The 17,327-nt window shown below is 42.4% G+C and overlaps 1 protein-coding gene across 1 annotated transcript in view; it reads left to right on the top strand.

Annotated features, from left to right (window-relative positions):
* The window catches only part of SUCLG2 (succinate-CoA ligase GDP-forming subunit beta), a 154,408-nt gene that overhangs the window by 61,499 nt on the left and 75,582 nt on the right, over positions 1-17,327 (top strand). Inside the window, exons 7-8 of the mRNA XM_075832401.1 lie at positions 2,631-2,727; positions 15,686-15,847. Of these exons, the coding sequence (XP_075688516.1) occupies positions 2,631-2,727; positions 15,686-15,847 (259 nt within the window). The remainder of the gene's footprint in view (positions 1-2,630; positions 2,728-15,685; positions 15,848-17,327) is intronic.

Genomic DNA, 17,327 nt, shown 5'->3' with positions numbered 1-17,327 from the left:
CGAGTTGAGTTAATGCCAAAGAGCTAAATTTTAGTCTCATCTGACCACAGCACCTTCTCCCAATCACTCTCAAAATCATCCAGATGTTCATTTGCAAACTTCAGACGGGCCTGTACATGTGCCTTCTTGAGCAGGGGGACCTTGTGGGCACTGCAGGATTTTAATCCATTACGGCGTAATGTGTTACCAATGGTTTTCTTGGTGACTGGTCCCAGCTGCCTTGAGATCATTAACAAGTTCCCCCCGTGTAGTGTTCGGCTGAGCTCTCACCTTCCTCAGGATCAAGGATACCCCACGAGGTGAGATTTTGCATGGAGCCCCAGATCGATGTCGATTGACAGTCATTTTGTATGGCTTCCATTTTCTTACTATTGCACTAACAGTTGTCTCCTTCTCACCCAGCGTCTTACTTATGGTTTTGTAGCCCATTCCAGCCTTGTGCAGGTCTATGATCTTGTCCCTGACATCCTTAGAAAGCTCTTTGGTCTTGCCCATGTTGTAGAGGTTAGAGTCAGACTGATTAATTGAGTCTGTGGACAGGAGTCTTTTATACAGGTGACCATGTAAGAGCTGTCTATAATGCAGGCATCAAGTTGATTTGGAGCGTGTAACTGGTCTGGAGGAGGCTGAACTCTTAATGGTTGGTAGGGGATCAAATACTTATTTCTCTGTGCACAATGCAAATAAATATATATAATTTTGACTATGTGATTTTCTGTTTTTTTTTAAAATATAATCTATCTCTCACTGGTAAAATTAACCTAGCCTAAAAATTCTAGACTGTTCATGTCTTTGACAGTGGGCCAGGAGGAGCCACTAATTAGTTCAGAGTAGGGAGCTCCTCCACTCGCCAAAGTCTCCCCGGACAGAGTGCAACTTTAAGCGCTGTGCTCGTGGAAGCCTTTGACGGTACTGTCCATATATGGACAGTGACGTCAGTGGCTAATCCTTGAGCGGAATCCCCGTTGCCGACTCTGGCTGGGGATTCCGCTCATAAATGGACAGTACCGTCAAGGGCTTCCCCGAGCACAGCACTTAAAGTAGCACTGTGTCCGGGGAGTCTTCCGCTATGAACTAATTCTGAAGCAGGGTATTGATGGTTCCCTGCTTCAGAAATAGTTTGACAGTAGGACATACCCCCGGCCGCCCGGGACACCGCCCGGAATCCGGGACTGTCCCGCTGAATCCGGGACGGTTGGGAGGTATGCCTTACCTATTTCTGTCCTTATAATCTGGTGACAGAGCCTCTTTAAGTGCCCTGTCTCCTACATAATCTGATTGGCGCTGTAATGTAGATAACAGTGGTTTTTAATTTGAAAAACGATAATTTTTGACAGCATAAATCTAAAATTGTTCATAATTACTTTCTTAATAGACAGCTGGGCGTGTTTTTACTTTTTACCAACTGGGCGTTGTGGAGAGAAGTGTATGACGCTGACCAATCCGTGTCATACACTTCTCTTTGTTTCATCCCAGCTTCTTTCACTGCACAATCACGTATACCTCTGACGGCAGGCCCAAACTGTGATCGGAGCTTTTCGGCCAGGATCACACGCACAGTTTTGACGCAGTATAAGGCTATATTTTTTTGAGGATTCAAAAGGAAGGACCGTTCTATAAAGAAAAGTCTAATGTATAAAAAATAGGCGGATGTGTGATCCTGGACTTAAAGGGGTTACCCAGTCCAGAAAATGTGTATTTCAGTGCTATAAATGCGTAAAATAAGGACACTTACTAATATACATTTAGTTCCAATATTGTGCCGATGCCCCATTTGGGAACGCAGTCACGTGTCTGGAAGTACGGTCGTTTTTTCTGCTTTGATAACGCGTTGGCACATAACCACGTGACAAATAGCGGTCTCCCTCTTTCATGGTGTCGGCGCATCATCAAAGCGTGTGACCGCTAGTGGGCTGACACTGACAACAACGAGGAAGTAAGCCAGCCTCCTTATTCCTCAGACCTATCCCTGGCTGGCGTTTACCGGCGCATGCGCACTGTATCCGTGAGCGGGGTGGGGATACAGGCCTATAAGAAAAAGAAGGGCATGAAGGGAACCGTAGTTTCAGAGCGCACTGAAGCTGCTTGTCGCGCCTGCCTGAAAGTTTTGTGAGCGGCTATATTAGAAGTGCGGAGTATTGCAGAAGTGTCATTTTGTGCAGGCAGAGTAGATGTAGTAGTGTAGAAATGTGTTTGTACATATTTTTGGGGTTTTTATTTATTGTTTTGTGGTCCCCGTATAACCCCTGTAATGGCGAAAGTTTCCTGGATTAATCTGTATTTCCATATGTGCAGAAAAATGCGTCTCACAATGCGTAAACTTAGTTGTAATAGACTTTGTGTAAATGTTGTTGTCTGATTAAACCGTGTATGAAATCTCTTCTTAATATCCCATTAAAGGGTAATTAATACTGCGGACTAATATTCGCCTCCGTGCGGCGTGCTCTTTGTATGACGGATGGTGGTACAATATATCCTTGGCTAAAGACGGCATTTATCTTTCTTTTTGAATCTTCTCGTTTGTAAAGCTTTCAAGTGTGTAATAGAACAATTTCATATTTCATATAATGCTCATCCTCTTCTGCGCCGACCTCCGCATTGTAATTGTCTTGTGTTTTAATGAAACGCAGGCCGCTGACCAGATTAAGAGACTGTACGAGCTTTTCCTGAAAGTCGACGCTACTCAGGTTGAAGTGAATCCCTTCGGTGAAACTCCAGAAGGACAAGGTGAGCGAAAACAATCTTGTAATTTTGTATTTTTCGTATCCTCCTCATCATCACTTTGTGCTTTTCGGGCGCTAAGAGCTGCAGTCAATCGGATTATTTTATTCTTGCTTAATCAAGTTGGTTTGTGAAATGATCTGATGTCCCGTTGCCTGGCATGTGGGCTCTCCAACGACACATCCATAGTCACTTATCACTGGTGGATGGAGTCGATATATCAAGCCTTACATGAGTGCAAACTCCTTATTCCTTACAGACAAATGGATTCCATGCTATAAAAGATTGCTGGTTCTGACGACAAATGTACTTTAAAGGAGACATTTATAGCACATCCACGGGATATACCCAAACTGGTTGAGGACCGGCCACTGTATATATACGGCGCAGGTTTAAGCTTGCTGCCAAAACGATTGAGCGGCTGAATATGGGGTGCACGCCAGTCAGAGACTCCGAGGGACCATGGAGGGAAGACCAAAGCGTTTTTCACTGCTTTGGTCTCCTCTCTACTAATGTATACGGCGCTCAATAAGCGCTGTGCATAGAATAGATCCCACTGCCTATATTGGTTCTGGTGGTCATGTGAGTGGTCACATGATCGCTACTATGCCGGTAGTAGGCTGCTGCTGGATCCTTAGGCTGTGTTCACACAGAGTTTTTTGTGTGAACAAAATTCCTCCTTCAAAAACTGCTCCAGACGGTTTTTGCACAATGGTTTGACAAAAACTCGTCAAAACACTCGTCGAGCCGTTTTTTTCCTCTTTCTGACTGATTGAAATGGGGTTTCGGAGGCGGAAACCGCCTCAAGATAAGTCATGATGCTTATTTTTACCGCGACGCGTTTTTTTTACCCGCGGTAAAAAAACCTCGTCCAACTCCCATTGAAATCAATGGGAGGCATTTTCGGGCGGTTTTTGAGGAGTTTTGCGGCGCGGTTTCCGCGAGAACAAAAACCTTTTAAAAAAAACTCAGTGTGAACAGGGCCTTAGTGACAATAGTCACTATAACACGGCTGATTTTGCCTATAGCTAGGGCTGCTGTGCAGTGGCATTTACAGTAGAATAGTAATAGTGTAAAAAAAAAATGACCTTTTGAGGGACAGGCCATAATAATAATAAAAAATAAAAGTAACAGAATAAAAGAATTACACATAAAATACATAATTAAAACAAAACATTCCTTCGTCAATCGTTGCCGTAAAGCTAGCCCTGGCTCCATTACCCAAATATAGACATGTAATATTTCAAAATTTACAATCGGCAATTACAAATAAAGTCTGTTTTGGCGTAAATCTATTATACTAGCTATTTTTTTTTTCAAAGTGTGACTGCAATTGGGGAAAAACCGCAACAAAAAATATTGCGTGGAAATGTTTTGGCTTTCTTTAGCACCAATACCTCTGCGTTTGAATATACTCCTAGTGCACAAGCAATGAAGTTCTTTCATAGGGACATACGAGTAGGGAATCTGTATCTGTATGCAACACTCATAGCGAATCAGGGCTGGAAAGCCGTCAACCGTTTCTTTAGGTTCACCTACACCTAACCTGCAACCTTCGTCACTCTGGCTATTGTGAAACTACAATTCCCAGCATGCCCTGGCAGTTTTTAACTAGCATAATAAAGCATTTGACTGTTAGGGCATGATGGGAGTTGTAGTTTCAAAACAGCTGGAGTGCCGAAAGTTGCTGACCCCTGCTTTAGAGAGTTGCATGTGCAGCAATTACCTGATGTATTATGGGAATCAATCCCTTTATAAATGATCCAAAAATGCAGCAGCAAAAGAGGTTCTGCAGCTTCTCTGCAATCCATCTAGCATCAGCTGCCCCATAGATGGCAGCTTGCATTCTGCTGATGGACTCAGGAGCATAGTAGGGAATATGCACTAATATACAAGCTGACATGTAGTTAACCTAGATTTTTCACCCATTGCAAAGCAAATGGAAAATAACTTATTGACACGTCGGTCATTCTAGTGTTACGTTTTCCTCTTTAACGCAAAAGTCGCCAGGAACACGATTTTCAATTCTAAAGCTCAGAGCTGTTTTTCGTTAAAAAGCAATTTATTTATGTGAACCGTTAATGAGATGCGCGAGGCTCGTCCAGCTGCGATTTATACTTTCGATGATGTCAAGTTAACGCTTCTCGATGTTCACCGCAGTGTTGATGCATCATGTGTAGTTTTTAATGTACAGAAGATCCATATTTTCAACTCCCCAGATCAATCTGGAACATTTGACAATTCTTTTTTTTTTTTTTTTTTTTCTTTCTTTGCAAAGTTTTTAAATCAATTTTTGTGCAAACTATAGTAATCATTCTGTCTGCATGGGCCGGTGCCACTTAATCAATGCCAGGTGAATTGGCAGCATGCTAAGGAGAAAATGGCCTTGTTCTGGAGATTAAAATCCTTACGGTATTACACTTTCATAACTAAAAGGCACAATGCAGGAGTCTCTGGCCCCGGCGATTGTTAAATTACCTTGTTAGAACTGCAAAATGCCCAGTTATATCACAAAAGATATGATATTGTTCCATTTTGTCTTGGTGCCACAAGCTTGTTCGGCTCTGGGTGGCGATGCCATCTTTAATGAGTATGCGCTACAAACATCCGGGGATCGATACTGCTATGAGACGCTGGGATTGGGATGGGGTGAAGGTAGATGGTGGATCTCGTGAGAGGATAGGATGCTGTGTTTCTATGGTCTGTCCAGGCCCTTGGCCCCAATGTTTTTGAATACTCGCATGTTTTTGCTGGCGCAGAGACCTTAGTTGACCCATAAGGGAGCAGGTTACAGCATCTGATACACCGGATCGGTACATACGCCATTTAGGAAGGATTTAGAATAGGGCTGTATATTCGAAACCTGCCTTGCCCGTCCCAGTTCCAATCTCTTTAGCATTACTTCATGTTGGTATCGGCCCCTTAATGAGTACCAGGGCCCCTGCGGTCATTTGTGACAGTCACCAGATGTTGCATTGAAGTCAGCGGGGTTTTAAGTAATTTCGTTCATGCAACATGTGGCTGAAAAGTGCGACGGGACATCAATGACCAAATGCCGTAGGTCCGACTGCAATATTTGGCACCAAACATGCCGTGTTGATACGTCTCCTGTAAGGTTTTTCCGCACCTCTGAATAGAAAGCTGAGCAGGGTCTAGAGCAGACTAATTGGTACCGCGCTATTCTAGCAAACTACGGGGTGTCAATTGTCGGGCCCTAGAAAAATGAGTCTACACTTGGTTTTCTCCGGAAGTCGTACGGTCATCCATTGTGTGTAACAGATCGACCATGCAGCCTCTGGTAAAAAACCATGTGGCAACCATAGGAGATGAAGTGGCATGGTGCAATCGGCAACAATTATAGCAGTCTGCCCCTCGCCATTCGGTCATTGATGGTAACTCCTAGCAAAATGCCACCAGTGTTTTTAATGAAGCAACCGGTCTCAAGCTAAAATCCTCAATGCCCTAACATACCTTGCGATGTCTTGCCGAGTGGCAGGTTTTTTGTAGGCGAGTAATCCCCAGGTATCTGTCTGAGAATCCACAGTTGTGGAAGTGTTATGGACGCTCTGCCAAACAAAGCTTCAGCCTGTAGGAGAATTTTCTTGTTCTGGCCGTGATTTTCAGCAGAACACAAAACAACTGAGGATTTTCATTATTTGCAAACATCTATGGGGATTACTGCCGAGCCTTCGTTTTGGCATCGAGATTCTAAGATCCACAAGTCAGACCTTAAAACCACATAATTAAACGCTATTAAATGAAATGTGCAGTATACGGCTTTCATTAGGCATCTAGTTGGCTGAAATGTAGCCCATTGAGTTTCCAGCAATTGAGTCTGTTTTTTAGTGCCAGCTTGTTATAGGGGCCCCATAAAGTATCTGTGATCTCAAATGGAAAATAAATAAGAATATTACAAAGCGAGGTCCGTTAATTTCTTTCTAAGTAGCTATTCACTTATTTTATTACTTGGTTTATACATTGCTGGGGATGGATTATTAGTATTTCTTATTTACCCCCCCCCCCCCCCGCCCACAAAGAAAAGTATTTGTTGTTGTATATATCTCTGCGAAACTTGGTGGCCAACGTTAAAGGGGTTTTCCAGTCATAAGAAATTGGCCTATACTCCGAACGCAGCACTCGTAGAAGCGCCGTGGCCCCTTCATAACAGCAGATCAGTGAGGGTCTGACCAGTTGCACCCCTGATGATCAGGTGTTGATGGCCTATCCTGAGGATAGGCAATCAATCTTTTATGACTTGACAACCCCTTTATGGCCCTGTTCAGTTTTTTTTGCAGTCAAAAATCTGCCTCAAAATTTATTTAGGCATTTTGAGGCAGTTTTTCACCTGACTGCACTTTCTTGCTGTGGTTTTCGCTGCCTTTTTCGGCCACGGCCATTGGGCGCCGCGGGCAAAATGCACCTGGACTCCCATTGATTTCAATGGGAGGTCAGAGACGGAACAGCAGGAAGAAAGCACATGAAGGGTCAATGGGAAATCATTGAAATCAATGAGAGGCGTGTTTTGGAGCGGATTCCAATGCAGTTTCCACACCAAAAATCTGTGCCGGGAAAAACTCTGTGTGAACAGGGCCTAAAGGGGTATTCCAGCAAAAAACTTATAGAGGTTAGTGTGAGTCTGATCGATGGAACAAGGAACTTGGACTTTGGGATATTGGTGGACAGTTAACTTAAGCAACCAGTGCCAGGCAGCTGCTGCCAAGGCAAATAAAATCATGGGATGCATCAAGAGGCATAGTTGTGCTTCTATATAAATCACTAGTCAGGCCATGCATGAAATATTGTGTACAATTTTGGGCACCTGTGTATAAGGAGGACATGGCTGAACTGGAGCGGGTGCAGAGGAGGGCGACCAAGGTAGTTAAGAGAGTGGGTGGATTGCAGGACCAAGAGAGGTTATCAAACTTGGGGTTATTTAGTTCAGGAAAAAGACAGCTTAGGGGCGATCTAATTGCAATGTACATATATATAACTGGACAGTACAGAGATCTTTCTAATGCTCTTTTTACATCTAGGCCTGTGACAAGAACAAGGGGACATTCTCTAGATCGAGGAAAAAAAGTTTTACCATCATAGATGAGGATTCTTTACAGTAACAGCAGTGAAACTATGGAGCTCTCTGCCACACGATGTTGTGATGGTTGATATATTGAACAAGTTCGAGGGGTTGGGATGACTTTCTTAAATAATATATAATATTACAAGTTATGAGTACTAAATTCTGGAGATGGGACGTTGATCCGGGATTTATTGTGATTGCTGTGTTTGGAGTCGGGAAGGAATAATTGTGTCTGATATGGGTCAATTGACATCTGCCTTGTAGGGTTTTTTCCTTCCCCTCGGTCAACTATATAGGAATCCCGGCCACTTCCTGGTTACATGGTCGGAAGTTACGGAAACAGCGTAGCTCACGTTCTACGCTGCTTCTGTAACTGCCATTCACTACTATGGGCGTTACAGAAACCGTGTAGTTCAGCGAGTTACGCTGTTTTTGTAACACCCGACAATGTCTCAATCATGTGATCAGTAAGTGGCGGGGAGTCAGCGTGAGCACAAAAATCTAGAACGAGGATTAGGCGGCCCCGTTCTAGAGATAGGTGCAGGTCCTAGAGGTGGCATCAGCATCTATCTTACATTTATGACGTATCTTGTGGAAATGTCATAAATATCCTTCATGGAAAATCTCTTTAAATAATAATCGAACACGACATGAAATTGTCACCTAACTATTATTATCGTGGGACTAATTAATTACCGGGGGTTTTGATTGGAGTGATGTGCAGAAACTTCCGTTAACTAGCTTGTCTAATGGAAATTAAAAGCATATTAATATGCTTAATTTCAATGATTTTAGGAAGAATCTGTTACATTTATTAATTAATCTTTAATTCAGCCACAAAGGAGATTATTCAAATCAGTCACTGATAAACGTGAATGCCGGCAAATTTTGCGATTCTTTTAGTGACACATGAAACGCTGACTCCCAAAGCTGAACCAAAAGAAGTAAGATTATAAATCACCACGATGGTCCTTTAATTGGGATAAAGTGATTATTTATAAGTCCATTAACCTCCCCACTTCTCAATTCTTTCTACTTGGGTCCTCCGTTTCTGAAATTTCGAAGGGAGTTGGTCTGTAAGTTAGCGGTCCCAGCGACAGCGATAATGTCCCATTCCGTGGTGTCATCACAGCGGCCAGCGCTGTCACCTGACATGTCAGCACACAAAGTAGTGTAATATTGTATGTCAATTTTATTTTGAATTTTCCGTTTCGGGCCCCCAAATTTTGTTTTTGCTTCTATCCCCGCGCTGGAAACCCTTTTAAGCTGGCCATACATCTTTTAAATAGCTGTTGGACAACCTCTCCGAATTGATTAGATCGATCAACAATTCATGTGTGCCGCCACCTTAAAGTGAACTTGTCACTAGGTTGATCTGATTTACTGACCTGAATAGCACGGTCTTCACGATTCCAGCGTGAGCTTTTTTTTTTTTTCCTGGACCCCTCCCCCGTTCCGGGATGGAGCTAGTTGCCTTGCCTCTGATGCTGACCAATCAGCGCGATGCAGCTTGAGGGTAGGTCACGCCCTGTTGGCTTACTACAGCAAATTAGCATATAGGGAGCCGACACAACAGGGGGCCGTATCTCTGGAACGGGAGGGTCCAGGAAAAATAGAAAAACAGCGCTGGAATCAGGGAGACGGCGCTATTCAGATCAGTACACCAGTTCAACTTATATGACCTAGTGACAAGTCCTCTTTAGGTGCCACGGTAGTTCTGGCGTCTTATTCATTTTTTATAAAAGATACCTAGTATAGAAATATCCCCAACAAGCAATGGAATAGCAGTCTATGGGGCCTTATTGTACCACCTTATAATTGCCTTTTCATGCAGACACATACACAATTTTCTTTACGGTCGTATTCTGTATGAATTAGACCGAAATTAAATCGTGGTCTTCCAATCTAGGGGGAAAATCCCTCCGTAATACGGTAGTGTACGGAGGCGCAAACTGAGTGCTTACAGGTCCGTAGGCATAGAAGACCTTAAAGGTAGGTAGCCAAACAAATTTATTTCGTAACCAGATAACTCGCTTACATCCCCCACGCCCCGCTGGCATAAAATAAAATTCTATCTAAATATTAAACATAAAAGTTTGAATGATTTTCCTAGTAGTTTTTACCCATTCAACTCTACGCGGGTACTTTTAAAATGTTTCCATTACATACGGAAAAGTCAACTACTTTGTGAATTAACTCGGTAACGTGGTAAGCAGTGGAACAAAAAGTTTTTTCGTTTTTTTGTTTTTACAAAATCTGCATCGCACGACCATATGTAGAAAAATAAACAGATCAAGGGACATTTGACTGGAAAATAAAAACTCGGCAAAATCTATAACCCACATGGTTTTCAAAGCAAATCATGACGTTTGGGACACCTTAATATTGCATTTTTGTTCCTCTTGGTGTGAAAACAAACCCAATAATCTGTAATAAATTGCGATGTGTATCAAGGCCATACTGCGGCCCGCAGGAGGATGATTTTTCGCGCTTCTCGGCCTGTAAAACCCTTTATAAATCTGAATGTTTCAAATTGGACACAAGTGGTTTTTCGAGCCAAATGCCTTCATAACGGCTGCGATATTAGATTTAAATTCGAAAGTAAAAACCAATAGGTTTTTATCCTTCCCCCGATTTGAGGATTACTGCTTATCTGTGTCTACTATAAACCTGCCAAAAACAGCCCTGCGCTCGCTCTATTTTCCAATTTAGGAATTGTAAGTCAATTCTTGCTGTAGTCTAACTTAATAGGAATTTGTACCCGCAGCGTACCGTGCATTAGATCAGATATGTGCACAGTAAGCAGAACACACAGTAAAATAGAACTTTAAAGTTGTTTTGGAAAATCGTATCAGCTCATCTCCGAGAAGGCAGGCGTATAATCTAATTCCAGGAGCGTATTAGAGGCAGATTGCTAATGGCGAATAAACGGGGGGAGGAGTTGTCTTACGGAGGTTATTGTCAGCACCTCTCGGCTTTCAGAAAGGGCTGAGTCAGATGATACCTCATTTGTATCTTTGCCTCAGTGTGGAGAATAGAAAAAAAAAATGGCTTTCACTCCCTTGTTGGGAATATATTTTAGCTGCTTATGACTAAGCAATAGAAAAAAAGTATTTCCAGGCTGCGTAGATCACAAGACACCAGCTCCTTCACATCATGCTATCAAGCAGAGTTAACATTATGCATGTATCACCTTCCCCGGTATAGCCGACCGCGTCTACAGACCCTGTGATACGTAGGCGTTAATATATCCATCAGGTGACATCAGAGACGCTCGTGGTTTCTGGAATGACATGTGGGCCGCAGCTTGTAACAGGCCTTGTCGACAATTTAATTGAAAGACTTCCTCAGCACCCAGAGCTGTAGATGTGATGAGGATTGCGATGAATCAACTGGAATTCTTACTGAAAAATGAATTACTGCTCCACGACGAGGTGGTGAATCTGATAATTTGATTTGAAAGTTTCCTCGTAAAATCAAGAAAATTCTTGTAAGTCATTGAGTCATGTCAAGATTGTTGCAGCTTTTTCTGAGTTTTATCTTTTTGGGGAATGTTCGCTTGTCTTAAGGCTGGTTTGCATGGCTGGTTTCTGGCCATAATGAGCGTCGATCAACAATATATCAAGTCGATCGGTGCTCGTTAAGAGGTTCTTTTACATGGGCTGATGCTTTCTGTACACGGGCGAATAATCGGGAACGAGTGCTTGTAAAAAGGCTAGTTCAGTCGATTATTGGCCTGTGTTAATGGGCCTTTAGATGGGCCTTGTCTTGTATTAGAAGCCAGAAGTACATAAACTTAGAAGAATTCAAGAAATTATTACCACGTGTAAACTTTGGTTAATAGGGAAATTTTTGTAAATCTGCATATTTGGACATGTAACTAAAAAAAACAGGGCATGCCCTAAAGAGTAAGAATGCTGTCAGAAGAGGCTTATTTCATGGACTAAAGGGTCAAATGCCCTGAGGCATCAACCATCTTCGGCTTTGTTCACAACTGCGTCAGGGCTCTGTTCTGAAACAAACGGGAACCATAGGTTTCAATGGTGACTGATCCGGTGCCAATGGTTTCCGTTTTGTCTCAGTTGTGCAAGGGTTCCGTAGTTTTCACCTAGTCGACTGCGCTATTCCAACCCAAACGCACTAAGGCCATATATAGATGACTGTAGTGTCTGTATTGTGGATGCAAGACGCAAATTCCCTAATTGTAATCTAAGCTTGAAGGTCTGGATCTTGCGGCTTGTACACGAGCCTATATTCGGGAAAACAAGTGTTCATATAAATTATAGTTTCCGAGCATTGCACTGTGTAAACATGATGGAAATGTATGGCGACGAGCGATCGTAGTAACAATCGCCCGTCCCCAGACGTTACTAATCATTGCTCCATGTGGAAGGAGTAAACGAGCGCTGATCAACGCGCTACCTCGTTGATCGGCGCTCATTTTCACAGCACATTTCGGGCCGTGTAATAGGACCTTTAGACCAGTTTTATACAATGTTAATTAAACTATCATCTAGGGGTTATTGTTTTTTGGGGCAGAAGCCGGAGAACCCATAGGAAAACCTCGCAAATGCTGGGAGCACATACAAACTCCATGCAGATGTTGTTTCCGGTCGCTTTCAAACCAAGGACCCCAATCGCCAAGATTGTTAGCCACTGAACCACATTGCTGCCCATGATCCTGTACCAGCATGGGACATATTCATGGGGCACTCAGTCATTAAATGTGGGTGCATAGTAGGAAGCTTTAAATGTAAAAACTTTTATTGGAATCGTACATTTCGACCATTGCAGGAGTAGCTTAAAACCAGTTAAAATATGAAATTGTCTGTTAATGGTCAAATAAAAATTTCCCCTTAAAAATGTAAGGCTCTTGTATGTACAAGATAGTCACCAACTGTTCTCGGTTATTCAGCAATCCGTATTCACTTGTATGAAAATAAAAAAACACAGCAAAAAGCCTATTAAAGTTAAGTAACTTGTCTTGCTCGTGATGAAATTGTTTACTTGTTGGGATTAAATAATGGGTTAATCTCAAGCCGCCGGATGCTGTTTGGAGAGACGCAGCGTTGCGTTACTTTTGTTATCTGGAAATATTGCTCTATTAAACGACCGTATTGTATACTGTGTGTAGAATCCATTTGCCTAATCCCATAATACAGATATCTGTAAACTGCAGGCAATTGCCAATCAATCAAGTGGAACCATGTTGTTGGTGGCGATGTCCCCCTCTCCCCTTCTGTAACGGAGGGTTAGCCAGGATTACAATAAAAAGATTCTTTTTTTTTTTTTTTTTTCCAGAAACAGCGCCCCTCTTGTCCATGGCTAGTGTCTGGTATTGCAGGTCCATTCCATTCACTTGAATGAGGATGAGCTGCAAAACCAGACCTAACCCAAGTGAGGCTGTTTCTGTAGCAATAAAGCGAATCCTTTTTAACTTGAATTGAGTCACATCCCTGTTGTCCTTATGGGTCTGAACTGTAATACTGTTCAGAATCTTGGAGGACCACGTTGTGTGGCTTCATCTAGGTAGCGGTCAATTTTTGCAAAGGCTACATAAGAATTTTTATTTTTTTTATCTGAATGAAGCTAGCCAGAGGAAAGTAGGACAAATCAAAGCGTCAATTTTTCCTCTTGTCAATGACGTCTTCTTGAAGGGAAACGCTCCCCATACATTTAAAATATCTGCCGGCCAAACGCTTAATCAGCCACCAGCTATTCCTCTCGACTCACATACACATGTGCGCTTGATTCAACCGAGCGTGCATATGTATACAATGGGGAGAGGGGAATAAGCCACTGTCAGACACCCCTGGCAATGGCTTATCTCCTGTGGGAACAAAGGATCGGGCGTGTTGATATCCAGCATGACGGTTCCTTCTTTCCCCCCCGAAAATCTGGTGTCTGAAAGCCAGGACACACGCATGCACATAGATAATAGGCTGGTCTCGCTGAAATCGGCGGGTTCGGCAGTCTGTGATTTGTTGTGTTTGGGCACCTTTTATTCCCTTACAACGGGCCATGGACACAAAGATGACTTGGCCAATTTGGCTCCATGTTAAATCTGTTTAAAACTTTACTATAATGTGAATATTTATAATGAAGATTTGGACACAATATTGTCTTTATTCGAGTGCTATGTAGGTCTGACAATGGGTCTTTATGGAGAATCCGTTCCTCTACTCTTGAAATTCGTTATTGGTAGCGCTATGTTGAGTATTGTTGTTGGGATTGGTAGCTCTGTATAGACGCCTTGTATAACACTATCGATGTTCACAGTTCAGTCAAAGTCAGACAAGCCGCTTCTGATTCCGACATAGTAATATCTCCATGTAGGCTCCTGTCAATCTCCCTGCACCGGTAATGTAATACTGGTGGGTTCTACAAGGTTTTCAAAGACACTCTTCCGGTGGCCTCCTTCACAGGGCTGCAGACATTGAATACCAATCCAAAAAGGTGGCGGCATGACTCTATTGACTGCAATTGGGAAAACCAATATGGGCAAAAATAGAACATAATGTAGATGTCAAGAACAATCCTAGAAAGTACAGCCGTGGCTATTGCTATATTGACTAACTTTGAGTTTGTGTTAAAGACCTACGGAGCAAGTACAGTCATATCTAACCATTAAGACCTCTTTAAATGGCCGGTTCTATTGAAACTGAGCTATAGGGAGCAACGGTCTCTACAAAATCCTCGGCTCACAGTGCCAGCCAGGGGGTCAGAAGAAGCAGGCCCTTCTCCCAAATGCACAGATATTCGGACTCTTCCTTTTTCGTAGGAACTTTAGGGAAATATCATGCAACTCCTTCTGCCGTTGCTGAATTCTTAAGAGTGTCTGACAGGTGAGGGACATATATGGTGAACAAATATCCAACCACCTGTTTAGTGGCCAGTCTCAAGTAAAAATAAAAAGAGGCAACATGAAAGCCTATGTTCTTTAACATCAAACCGTGCACACATTAAGCATTTCACTATAGGCGTTCAGTCTAGTACAACTGACCATCTATAGTAGACGTCTCATAGACAACCAATCGTTCGGGTCGCAACCACAAGAAGACATTGGATTGTATCATTCATGGCGCAGTACACTAATGACTTGTCTATGGCCATCCTATGTCCTGTTAGGGCATCTTTAGCCAATTGATGGAGTCAACGGGTCCCTTGACTATATTCGTTGAAACCAAGGAACCACATGGAGTAAATGCAAGCCTTTTGTCATGCATCTTTTCTCATTATTGCCCTTCCCATGACCCATTTCTTACCCGGTCTTTGTATCAGGCCACATATGACCATCCTTACTAGCATGCATGAAGTAGATCAAGACTCTTGAGCTGTCACTTGAAGATACATCCTCTTCCACCCTATGACTTTCCTGCTGGTTGAAGGACAATCCCAAAAATGTATGGGAAGGAATGAGCGTATGGACACTGATGTACTGTATATCTTGGAAAGTCACATAGATATCTTGTCTAAATCCTATTTTTTTTTTCATCTATCGCTACCCTGACAATTTTTGTTTCACAGATTAATCTCTGTCGTCCTATTGTCGTCTTACCATATTCGAAATTGGAAAACTTGAAAATCTTCCAGTATAATTGATCAAACGTCTTGTACTCAATAAACCTAATTAGAGGCACAAAATAATAAAGCATTAAACAATAGGAAGTAATGGCTCCGTCCTAATTATTTTCTTTCTCTAGATTTGCTCATCCACCAGTCGGCTTTTGATAGATAATAGATGTTTGTGCCATTGTTGCGTAAAACAGATCTGTTTTATAGATTTTTGCATTGTGGCTTCTAATCTAAGCTTGTTGAAGAATCACATTGGCATGGGGCAACTTTACATTCTTTATGAACACATTCTTCTCTTCTTTATCACCACAGTCGTGTGCTTTGATGCAAAAATTAACTTTGACGACAACGCTGAGTTCAGACAAAAGGAGATTTTTGCAATGGATGACACGTCGGAAACCGATCCCATTGAGAGTGAGGCAGCGAAGTACAACTTGAAGTACATCGGCATGGATGGGAACATTGCTTGCTTTGGTAAGAACAGAAGCATTGTAACAGATCTTTTGTATCCACTAACTGTTCATTCAATGCCGCAGTGGAAACAATGGAATCCTTGTGTTTGTATTGTTCTCATGTCTGGTTCTGATTAACAATATTGTGTATGTCGGCGTGGATACTGATTTTAATTCAAGACATGAATTTGTAAGATGCTTAGAATTTAAAGAGCCATCGATCCTGGTGGATTACTCCTATTATTTTATAATAATAGGTTTACATGTAGATATACACCATTCAGTCATAACATTAAAACCACCTGCCTAATTTTCTGGAGAACCCCCTTGTGCCACCAAAAGAGATCTGACCCGTCATGGCATGGACTCCACAAGAAGTTGTCTGAAGTTGTCCTGTGGGATCTGTCACAAGATCGTAGCAGCGGAACCTTTAAAGAGGATCTGTCACTAGTTTAGTAATACCCAATCTTTTAGCTAATCTAATAGGCGCTGTCACACTGGTAATGTTAGTGAAAATTGTGTCCCAAAAAGTTTATTTTATTAGAAGTTATGAGCTTTTTTCTAAATATGCAAATGAGCCTATACTAGACAAGTGGGTGTCAACACCAGTGATTCTCCTGAGGTGGAGCCTCCTCACAGCCTCTGACACCGTCCAATCAGCATGAAGCTGCTTCACACAGTATGAGAGACTGAGGCTGGAGGGAAGGGGGATCAATTAAAACAGCCAGATCTTGGGCTCAGGACCACCTAGAACAGTGGTTCTGGTGGCAAATGAAAGAGGAGATTCTAATCTTTCATATGGCATATGAAACAACTGGCGGTATCACCAGTTGAAAACAGTCAGGAAGGGAAGCTGTATACTAGATGATCACTCTCTGTTAGTGGGCTGGGAAGAGGAGAACTGTATGATGATTGGACAGTATTCTACAGTAAACATTACACCACACAGAGTAAAAAGAAAGAGTAACCTCCCATTTGGCAAGTATAGCCAAATTAGCATATTTAGAAAAATGCACATTGCAAATAGTAAACGGTTTTGAAAAAAAAAATTACACTAGTTATCAGCATCATAGTGCCTATTAGATAGGAGATAGGGAATTAATAAACTAGTGACAGATCATCTTTAAGTTCTGTAAGTTGTGAGGTGCACAATCCATGGATTGGACGTGTTTTTTCAGCACATTCCACAGATTCGGGATCTGATTTGAGATCTGGAGAATTTGGAGACCAAGTCAACACCTTGAACTCTTTGTCATGCTCCTCAAACCATTCCTGAACAATGTTTGCAGTGTGGCGGCGTATTACCCTGCTGAAAGAGGGCACTGCCATTAGGGAATGCTGTTGCCATGAGGGGGTACTTGTCTGCAGCAATGTTTAGGTAGGTGATACACGTCACATCTACATGAATGGCAGGACCCAAGGTTTCCCAGCAGAACATTGCCCAGGGCATCACACTGCCTCCGCCGACATGTCTACTTCATATAGTGCATCCTGGTGCCATT

Source organism: Rhinoderma darwinii, chromosome 7, assembly GCF_050947455.1.
Source record: "Rhinoderma darwinii isolate aRhiDar2 chromosome 7, aRhiDar2.hap1, whole genome shotgun sequence".
In the NCBI taxonomy this organism is placed as follows: domain Eukaryota; kingdom Metazoa; phylum Chordata; class Amphibia; order Anura; family Rhinodermatidae; genus Rhinoderma; species Rhinoderma darwinii.
This window is presented reverse-complemented; position numbering and strand designations above follow the sequence as displayed.